At 45.8% G+C, this 10,803-nt stretch overlaps 2 protein-coding genes across 4 annotated transcripts in view; one reads left to right on the top strand and one right to left on the bottom strand.

The window, feature by feature from the left end:
- Positions 1 to 563: 563 nt before the first annotated feature.
- GLRX2 (glutaredoxin 2) lies at positions 564 to 6,508 on the bottom strand (the record flags this gene model as incomplete). 3 transcript variants are annotated; one of them, XM_082312931.1, is made up of 4 exons in its annotated part: positions 564 to 3,537; positions 4,107 to 4,283; positions 5,761 to 5,830; positions 6,453 to 6,508. In XM_082312931.1, 4 exons carry the CDS (start codon positions 6,506 to 6,508, stop codon positions 3,418 to 3,420), a joined length of 423 nt encoding a protein of 140 aa, XP_082169057.1. In that variant the 3' UTR covers positions 564 to 3,417. The 3 variants fall into 3 exon arrangements, with proteins under 3 accessions (XP_082169057.1, XP_082169059.1, XP_082169058.1); XM_082312933.1 differs by lacking the exon at positions 6,453 to 6,508 and adding an exon at positions 5,977 to 6,430; XM_082312932.1 differs by lacking the exon at positions 6,453 to 6,508 and adding an exon at positions 5,995 to 6,430.
- A 3,739-nt stretch (positions 6,509 to 10,247) lies between these two features.
- CDC73 (cell division cycle 73) overlaps positions 10,248 to 10,803 on the top strand; it is a 118,273-nt gene continuing 117,717 nt past the window's right edge. The window contains exon 1 of the mRNA XM_082311699.1: positions 10,248 to 10,435. Coding sequence (XP_082167825.1) covers positions 10,305 to 10,435 — 131 coding nt within the window. The 5' untranslated portion in view covers positions 10,248 to 10,304. The remainder of the gene's footprint in view (positions 10,436 to 10,803) is intronic.

The following is a 10,803-nucleotide window of genomic DNA, read 5'->3' as shown; positions in this document are numbered from 1 at the left end:
CTATACTTGAATCGCTGTTCACATACAAGCTCTTGTCCATTCCTTTTTTTGCCTCTGTTCTTCTTCTGCCTTCTGTGCTGCCATTGAACGTGCTAGCCTTGCTAAATAACTTATACCAGAACTGATGCCATAGTATTTATCTTAATTTTAAAAAACTGGGTAATTTGTTCTTTCCTTTGATTATATAAATCCCTTATAAAACATTTAATTTGCTCTATCTATCAGATTTTTGGTAAAACTTTGTGCAAAGATCAGTGACAAAAGTATACTTTGTTTATTTTAAAAAATCCAACATCTGCCTGCGAATGGCTTTATTTTTATAAAGTAACCACTTAAAACTGGCTTTTCAAATTTAAAGCTTTTTTCTAGAATTAGTTCGGTGGGTTGGAGCTTTCCGTTCTGTTAAATATTATCAAGCAGCTGTTACATGCAGAATTAGGGAAACACTTAAATTAATATTCTGGATAAATGGGCAGCTTCTTTGCAGTATTGATTAGAGAAAATCTTCAAAGACTAGGATGTAGAAGTAAACCTAAGCAAAGGATCATTTGTCTTGCTTGCACTTTTAATCTTTTTTTTTTTTTTTTTTTTAAGCATTTCATCAGTTTATAGGTTCATTTTGCTATTTGCAGTGGTTCACAGTGGACAAATATGCTGTAAGCTGTTTTAATGACTTTATTGCTGGAATGGTAGAGATTTCATCTTGCCATGATACGGTATAGTGTACAACATGGCTGAGTAAGAGTTATGGGGGGGAAGGTAAAACACTAGGACAGCGTATCGTGTACGTGCTGCTCTGAGAGCTAAGATTTAAGATTAGCTAATTTCAGCAGGAGGTATGGTGTCTTTAAATATGTGTGCTTACATTTGGATTTATAATTTTGATACTGTAAAGCGTGGTTTCTTTAGGTATTTCTGCATTCTGAATTTAAGTTTAAATATATATATATTTGCATATATATATGTGGTATGTTGAGAACTTTTACAAATGCTTCATTAACAAATAATAAATAGTTGTTTTCCTAATGTTACCAGCTTCTTAGAGTTAAGCACAACTAGTTACAAATAAAATGTCTTTTCTGTTACATTCTCCTATAAAAGTGCAGTTCTACTCTTTAAAAATAATTCTGTATAAAGAAGCAACAGATGGGCGCATTCACAGCCCTGTCTGCTTAGTTAAATAACTTGATGTTTGTTGCCAGCTTCTCACGCTTCTTAGGGGCATGGTATTTAAGCTGGATGAGCAGGTATGTCTTCAGTGTAAGTCCAGAATCTTTTAGTGGGCGATTTTTAACGTTCAGATCCCAGGACAAGCATTATTTTAAGATAAACAGCTTTGTCCTGGAGACAATGCTAAGCAAAAAATATGGAAATTCTTAATGACTGTTTTTGAGTCCCTCCCTTTTTTTTTTCTAGAGTAGAACCACACTTTAACTGCCATATCATGTTTAAATAACTTAAACATAACATGGCTTTGTGCCATCCAATAACGAAGACACTGTCTTGCTGCTACTTTCTATGAAATGATACAAAATTAATGAGAAACTATTTGGATGGGGAACCTTAATATGGTTAAAAAGAAACATAATTAACCCTTTGAGTGCCTTAAGACATTTCTTCTTTAATAAATGGGCACTCACTTGGATCTGCAGGCATACAGCATGTTTTCTCAACAGCTGGAATAGAATATTGCCTTAAGTGACAATGCTCTGGGCTTTCTGAAACTTAGAACTCAAAGGGTTATTTTAGACTACTGTTTTGGGACTACTTTTTTTTTTTTTTTTAAACAGGGAACAAAATGAAAAGGTCTTTGAAAAATTCCTTTGCATACTATTATTATTATTGTTGCACGATGGATTTACCAGCTTTCAGGTGCAAAATTAATGTTAATCTTCTGAGAAAACGTAACTGGCTTAAGAATTCTACACAGAGAAAAAGAATATGCGGTTATCACTGTATATGCAAAATAAATTGCTTTATTAAGTATAAATTTAGGGATAGATGTGCATTTGTGTGTTTACCTTGATGAGCGTGCACTTCTAAACAAAATTTTAATAAGACAGTGATGAAAATAGCAAAATACAGCAAACTGCAATAATAAAAATATAACGAGGTCAGTGTGTTTAATTAGCTCATTACACGTTAAAGATGCACAGTGGAGGCAACTGTATACTAAATACTTTCTACAAATGATGCCGTTTAAACATTTCAAATCTGCATCACAAAAATGAAGCTGTTGAATTTCAATTATACTCTTACAGTCCTAGTTGTCTGAAGATAAATGTGATGCTTTTTTCCCTTGAGGGGAAAAAAGTTTAGGTGCATGCAGTGGTGAAAGCAATGAAAATAACAAGAGTCTTATTCACAAGTGAGTAAAAATTCATTGACTAATGTTTTTATTCTAAACTGTGCACCTTTAGTAGTGTAATGGTCCCTTTTACTGAAGAACGGGATATAATTTCCTACTTGCCTATGAACTTTCTTGAAATAACCAAGAGGCTTGGCATTGCCTGGTCTGGCTTTGGATGTACATTGTACTGAAACGATTGAATTTTAGGACGTTTCTTTTAGACATTTAACTGCAAGTTAAAATAGCTAGTAAACTGCATTCTGACTGTAGAATTTAAGTACTAAATAAACTCTATGCATATTAGACCCATTTTACTTGGTCTTAAGTTTCATAATAGTGTTGATCATAACATAGTTTGTAGCTGCACCGTTTAGTGACAGCGAGCTGGCTGGCTCCCCTAGAAGGATATTCCTGAATGACGCTGTGTAGACTGATACTTCATAGGGCAGAGTAAAGATGAAAGCAATTGCCCACCCCTCTAAAGCTGCAAGAATCTTTATTCCCTTTTCTGTAGCAACTGGACATACAACTTGGTAGCGAGGTGATTGGACACTGAAATGTTAAGAGAGGCAGACGTGCATACAGCAGTATCACTACAAACTCGTGCTGCCTCATACTTTTTTCATGATTACAATTTGACATTCAGAGAAGAACTGAATTTAAAGGAACCATTAAATGCAACTGACCATTTATTGTAACTGTTGGAACAAAGCTAGAAAGCAAACTAATTTGCAGCAAAAAACCCACAGGATTCTTCTTGTACAGTCTATACTTCTCCGAAGCATAGTATCAGGATGTAATAGCAATAAAATGACATCACTATCTCACACTTAGAGCCCCAAGAGTTACATAATGTTTTTAATCACCATTGTGGTTGTGGTAAAGCTGAGGCAAGGACACCCAAGTATTTGCCAAGTCCAGAAAGTCTGTGTCAGAGAATGATCTATGATTCAGAAATGCACAGCTTGAAGTTGTTGAGTCCAGCTGATGCAGTCTATCTTTGTGACCTTCCAATTTGTCTGGAATTCTGTTTCTACCAAGGAAGGCTAAGCTAAGCTAAGTGGCTGTCAGGATTTTCTTTTCACTTGACATTGATAAATTAATGGAAGCAGTTTGCCTTCCTCATGAAGCTTCTGAGTTTCTGTAGCACCTCCAACAAAAGTCCCATTGACAAACACTCTTGGCACCTATCAAGAAAATGAAAATTGCATTAGTTACTTCTTGGAAAAAAGATAAAAATCTAAGCAAGCCCACATGGACTTTAGCATACACACAATAGTTATGTTCTTCCACATGCGTACTTAATATTACTGTACAACTCACGCATTTCCATAGTATTTACAGAGATGGGAAACTTTGTTCACGTGCCCCTCAAAAGTGGGATAAAGTCACTGTACGGGAGATTGTAATAAATGAAAATAATTGAGTCAGGTGAGACTGTATAAAATTAAGAAATTACAAGGTAAGTGTTAAACACAATGGGTTAAATATACCTATACAAACAAAAACTGACTTTGATACTTCAATTATCTTAGTGGCAGTATGGAAAAGATCACCTCAGAGAGATAGCCAGAGGGTCTCAAGGGAAAGAGGCAGTACAGAACCCTTCTGCAGTACCTCATCTTTAATTTAGGAGCTTGTAGCCCAAGTTTATTTGTCTCAAAAAAATGAAGAACCTGATGTGGTCATCACCCATGAGGAACATGCGTACTCTAAGTTCTTACTTTGCTTGTTACATGTAAGAAAATATACTTACTGTTCTGCCACCAGTCATCTGTTCAAGAATGTCTTGGAACTGACTTCCATTTGTGTTCATGTCCAGTTCTACAGCTGTGTAATTTACATTCATATTCTCAAAAAGTTTTTTTGCCATTTTGCAGTAGGAGCATGTTGTTTTAGAGAAAATCACCACACAGTTGTCTGAAATGATGTCCTGTATGCTCAAAAGAATGTTCAAGTCAGTGTGCTTTGTTTTTAAGTCACTGTATTTTAACAGTATTGAACAGTCATGAAAACAAATACAGAAGTTAAAAATCTGCTATTATGGTAACAAATACAGGAAAATTAACTCTCTGTAAAAGGCTTTCTGAGGTATTTTTAACAGGGACAAGGGAGGAGCTTCCAGTCATGCTACAGCAATGAGCTGGCTACTTCTGAAGAATCTTCCAAAACACTACTTTATTCTCAGTTTTTTAAGGTAAAGTGAAAAGCTAGTTTAGCTTCTAAATTTTCCCAACATCTAATGTAGAGCCACAACCATCTTAGGGCAAGGAATAACTACGTTTCTTTAAAAACAAGGAGCAGAACAGTGACTTCTATCAAGGCATCTGTCAAGAAGATATCATCACCTGTATGGTAGGTGCAAAACATATCCACCCCACATTTGTTCTGAAGACCTCTGTGGTGGCCTAGCACCTCCTTCAGGGATGCATCTCATACTTTCACATCAGAACAAAAATTGCTTCCTACCTGACTACCAAGTCAGACTCTCGACCTCAAAAAGTGCAGTGGCGCTTGGCCAGATCCCAGAGCATCTGCGCACAAGCACAGCAGGCAGTGAGGCGCAACTTCAGCAGTTTGCAGAACTACACCGAAGATAAAGTGACTTCTGCTCCACTTAAGCTTTTCAGTAAAAGGTATGCGGTATTCTTTGAGTAGCATACCTGGAATCAGTTAAGGCTTAGCAGTATTTAACTTTCAGGAACGCTATGATCTTCTTCTTGTGGGAGCAGAGAAACGGAGGAGTTGGCATTAACGATCTCTACCAGCAGCACTACTGGCACCTATGAAGCTGTGGATGACTGCACTTGACGCCAAAACTGAGCAGAATGATTGATTGTAGAGCGCGGCACTGCTATGCCGTGGTGCCGACCCCAAACCCTCTTTTGCTCTGCAGTCACAGACCTCCCATGGTCTGCCAAACAAGCTGCAGCTCCTTGAACTATTTAGTACAGCTTTCCCTTTCTGTAAGGCAAACAGGATGTGCCGGTGGCAAGCAGAGTGACAAAAAGGATTCTGAGTGGGAGAAAGAAATACCCCTATTACTTTACTGTAAATTCAAGGTGATTTAGACTGTCATGTAGTGTCAGTAAATTTACTTTAAAAACCACCTTATTCTTTAAATATTTACTTTACTTGATATCAGTCATTTCACAAGGTTTAATTCCCAATATTGATAGCAGTACTGAATTTGAGTAGAGGTCTGAAAAAAACGTAAAATGGATGCAGCCCAGGAAGATCAGGTTCTAGGGCTGTGGATAAGCAATGCTGCCAGTATTACTTAATGAATATAAGAATGAGGTTCAACACGTGGAACTATTTACAGAATATCTTTGTATAAATCAGAGGAGCTTTTAAGTAACTATGGCTTTTAGAAATGTTGAAAATAAGAATTGCATAAATAACGTTACCTGTATTTGATTCACAGCAGCATCATTAGACAATCCTACAGAAGTAGGCAGACTATTCCCCATTCTAAAACTAAAAAGAAATTGAAGTCAGGTATTTGAGCTTTCAAACAAATGACACATTTCATAGTTCACAAATTAAAGGTTGGCTTTGTACTCTTTTGTTTAAATATTTAGTGTGATTTCTCCATTACATGCAAGTTCAGGGGCAATACCTACAGTCATACTAGTTCTTACATGCAGGAAGATGAAAACAGATGGATGTTGCAGACGATAATAATAACCAAAACGGCTGCCTTCACAAGAGGAAGACTTTGTTTCCCCAATGATAACAAAGATACAAGTGTCAAATCTGACACTGGGCTGTATTGGACGTCGCAACCCGACTCTTAAGAGAAGGGACCAGGCTCGTTTTCATCGAAGGAGCGGGTCCCGCAGGCCTGCTGCTCCAAGGCCTGCGCGTCCCGAGGCCTGCGCGTCCCCCCCGCCCCAGGCGGCCCCGGCACCCGCCGCTCCGCTCCCCGGAGGGCCGCTCCTCTGACAATGTGCGTTCAAAGGGCACGAAGACAGAAAGCAAGCCCCGTCCCCGCGGGGTCGACCCAAGCCCAAGGTGCCGACGCCGACGGAGAGCTCCCGCCGCTGCCGCGCACCGCCCGCCGGCCCGGCCCGGCCCGGCCCGGCCCGACCCGACCCACCCGCGCCGCAGCCGCAGCCCCGCCGCCGCCCGGCGCAGCGCCCTCTGCAGGGCCATGGCCGCCAAGAGGAAGGGGCGGGGCTTCTCCGCAGTCCTCACGGCGGTCCGACCCCGCTCGCAGGTCCCCCGCCCCGCCTCCCAGCGCAGCGCGGGGCTGCCCGCCGCGCTGCCGGTGTCCCGAGGCGCCGCGTGCCGGGCGGCCCCGCCCCGCCCCGCCCGGGGGCGGTGGGTCCCTCAGGTGAGGGCCCCGCTAACGGCGCTGTCGGGGGTGAAGGCGGCACGGGGCGGGCTGCCGGGGGGAAGGAGCGCCTCCAGAGCCGGGCAGAGAGCGGTGCGGCGGCGGGGGCAGCTCCCGGAGGCGGTGGTAGGGGGAGAGGGCACCGGCCGGCGGGGCGGCGGTACCCGTTAGGGCACAGGTGGCGGCAGGCTGTTTTTCTGAGGAAAAACCGTTCTGGAATTGCGACGTAGGGGTAGTGCAGGCGCTCCGAAGCGCCCCTGTCAGCGGGACGGCGGTTAGGAGAGGCGATAGAGATGGGGTGGCTTTCCTGGAGGCGCCGGGGCGACTTCTGGTGCGGAGGGGGGTGGGGGTAGGGGTGGGGGGGGGGTGGGGGGTGGAGGTGTGGGGGGGTAGGGGTTGGTGGTCTCCTGCCTCTTGTGGCTGACTCCCAGGTGCCAAGGTTTCGGCGGTGCCTTTGCTTTCTCAAATGTAAAACTAATTTTAAATCTTCTCTGTCTGCGCTTCTGTTGCCTGGTTTTCTTTACGTTTCTTTCCTGCGTTGCAGTTATGCAAAGAGTCAGAAACTTACCCGTGAAACAGGAGCGTTCCCAGACAACAAATAGTGTCTTGAAGGATAATGAACTCGTCACAGTATCTGGGAAGTTATGCTTGCAGCATGTTTGACTAATCCTGTAATATGTGGAATTTTTTTGTTGAATCCTGGGAAATTCATTTTCTCTTCCTAAAAAAATTAAAGAATTTGGAGTTTTTATTTTATGTGGGGGTGTTGTGTTTTTTTTTTCTTTCCTCAGACTGTCTAGTAAGAGCTGTTTGGCAATATTCTCTTGCTTCGCTCCCACATAACTTGCTATGGAGCCTGGATCGCTGGTCAAATATATATGTCCTTGGCAGAGGGTACCCGTTGAGTATCCTCTGAGTTTCCCCACTGAGATCTAGACAAGAATTTCAGTACTGCAGAAACTTCTCTGCCCTTCTCTGTCGAGAGGATAAGTTTTGCAGAGTTGTGCTCTGGATCACTGGAAATCAACTGATGTGTACTGTTTTCGTTTTGCTCACTTGCATATGAAAATGAATGCTGTGTATTCAGACATGGTATAGCTTGCTCCTGTATTATAAGACTTGAACATTTTTTCTTAATGTTATCAATCTTAATGAGCTTACCTATGATGTAAAATTGTCAAACTTTTTTTTTTTCCCAACTTAATTTTTATTTCACATAAAACATCAGCACAACCTGCTAGACTACAGCTCCGTTAAACGAGTCATAAAACACAATTGAAACATTGTACCTATGTGATATACTTTCATTTGACTAGATGGTAACATGTTTTCTCATTTCAGGTAAATATGTTCTAGCCTAATCTCCTGTGATAAAGCTTATAAACTCTCAGGTGTCTAATGCCATGTGAAAATAGTTTCTCTGGCATTTCTTATCAAATCCTGATTTAGTGATTAAAGTAATGGTTAATAATCTCACTATGATCCTCAAAGCAAACTGTGGGAACTTTTTTGCAAACTTTCATTTAAAACTTCTAACGAAGGCATCCTTGAGTGAAAAAATAAACCAGAACTACAACGTTTTCTTGAAACATGAAAATAAATTTCTCTGCAGCCATGTGTTGCAGCTGATTATGTACTGCATCGTTCGCTGCTTACTGAGCAACAGACCACAGCATAACTAAAATGTATGGCTTTTTTGTGTCATTGTAACATAATGAGTTTGTATCGTGCTGAAGAAAGTATTATTTGTAGCCTAGCAGATGTATGGGATGTGTTTCTTCAGAGGTAATGCTGGTTTAGGTGATGAGGTGGGGTTTCTGGATGAGACGTAGTAATGGGACTTGGCCTGCTGGAAACATTTCAAGTTTCCTTCCAACTTTTCATGAGCTGTAGCTCCAGTAATCATTACAAATCCAGTCTGAGAAATTATATTCTGTTTGTTCATTATGGTTTTGTCTCTTAAGTACATAGATGTTACTCCATGGCAGTTGAAAAATAAATACTGGAATTAATTGGTGTAATTCAGCATCTTACTCAGTGTTGTAGTATATTTGTGTATTAGACTATTTTGATACCATATGTGAAATGTTATCAATATAGTAGTGATATTCAGCATGCTGTGCAAATGTGATTATCACAAATGGTGATATCGCTAACATCTCGGAAAAGGAAATCATGTTGACACTGTTGACTTTTAGTCTGTGTTGTCAGTCTCTGCTATTTACAGGAAGAAAAATGATGCAATTTTGCCTTTTGCGGATTTAAAATTGGATGATGTTTTCTGCCAATGTTGAAAAGTGTTAAGAAAAGATTAGAATAAGCCATCACGAGAGCTTTCTTCCAGGCCTAACATCCCAGAACTGCTATTCCCCAGGGGGATGCCAGTCTGTCGGGTTCTGCTGTGAGGTACTACACTTCCAGTTTTTGTACGCTTGAGCAGAAGAAATGAACCTGGAAGGCTGAGAGAGCAAACCCATGTCTGACAGAGGGAGGCCTCCGCCGGCTGCAGATGTTCAGTCGCTCCGGTGGGCAAGTCGCGTTGGAGGAGCTCTATGAAATCCCGAACGCTGCAGGGTAAAGTAATATTTGCTCGGTGTCGTTACTATTTTTTCTTCTTCAGATGCAGAGGCAATAAATATTTCCCTAATTACTTTTTTGCTACGGTCTTTTGACGGCTTATTCTTGTCCGAATTAAATCGCATTTGTGCGATTGAGAAAGCGGAGATTTTTCTCTTTTGTCTTTTTTCCCCTCCCCTTTACCTCCAGGTTCCAGAAGACCTTTCTCTCTAACCTGCCGCGCGAGACGAGCGCACAGCTTTTGAGAGCTTTTATCCCCTTTCCTTGAGGCGTTGCTGTGGCCGCGCCGTCCCGGGCAACGCCGAGCCCGTGCCGCTGCCGCCGCCGCCGCCGCGCGGAGCCGGGCGGGGCGGGGCGGGGCGGGGCGCGGGGCCGCGTTGCCGTTCGCAGGCTGCTCCCCAAGCTCCGACCGCGTTAGTGCCGAAAGGGCGCCCTGCTTTCCGCGCCTGGCGCGCGGCGGCGCCACACCGCTGACTGCTCTCCGCTGACGACGCTGGCGCTATCGGGGCGGCACGACACGACGCCGGCGCCCAGGCTACCGGTCGTGACAAGCCCCTCAACGACCCTCACCGGGACGCGGTCGCTCCGGCGGTGACGGCGCTTCCGCAGCTGCCGCGCACGGCCGCCGGGACGCGGCGTGCGGACGCACAGCGCGGCCGGGCCGGGGGCGGTGCCGCTGGCCGTTGGGCTCCGGGGGCCCGGCGGGGGCAGCGGCCGGCTGTCGGCGGCGCCCGTGACCCCGGCCGCGCCGCCCGAAGCCATGGCGGAGCCGCCGCCAGGGCTCCCCTCCGCTGCCCCGACCGGCGGGGGCGGGGCCCCACCCCGCCCGGGCGGGTGCCGCCCTGAGGGCGGGGCCGCGCCGCTCCATGGCAACGGGCTCGGCGTCGCCCCCTGGAGGCGGCGGCGGAGGCAGCGGCGCCGCTCAGGCGTTCGTGGCGGGCAGCCCGGGGCCTGGCAACGGGCGGCGGGGTCCTCGCGCGGCTGGCCGAGGGGCCGGGCCGGAGCGGAGCGGCGGCGGCCGGCGGCTCCGGAGCGAAGATGGCGGACGTGCTGAGCGTGCTGCGGCAGTACAACACGCAGAAGAAGGAGATCGTGGTGAAGGGCGACGAGGTGATCTTCGGCGAGTTCTCCTGGCCCAAGAACGTCAAGACCAACTATGTCATCTGGGGGTGAGCGGCGGGGCCGGGGCGGGCGGCGGGCGGCCGCTCGCCCGGGGAAGGGACGGGCGGGAGGCGGAGGGAGAAGTTGCCCCGAAGTTGCAGGGAGGGCCCGGGGAGCGGGGAGGGGGGTCCCGCCGCCCTTCGCCTCCCGCCGCGTTGCAGGGAGCGAGGCGGGCGGGGGCGGGCGGCCTGGCTGCCGCCTCCCGGCAGGGCCCCTCGGGAGCGCACCGGGGCCGTGCGCCTCCTCTCTGCCTGGGCGCGACGCGGTGTCCCGGCGGAGCGAGCGGCCGGCTGGGCGGCGTGCCGCCGGCACCCTTGGCGGCGGGGCGGGCCGGGCCGGGCCATGCCTCCCTCCCCTGCGCCGCCGGCAGCCCGGG

This window comes from Platalea leucorodia, assembly GCF_965183815.1.
Source record: "Platalea leucorodia genome assembly, chromosome: 5".
Classification (NCBI taxonomy): Eukaryota; Metazoa; Chordata; class Aves; order Pelecaniformes; family Threskiornithidae; genus Platalea; species Platalea leucorodia.
The sequence above is the reverse complement of the archived record's forward strand: the minus strand, read 5'-3'. Positions and strand labels throughout refer to the sequence as shown.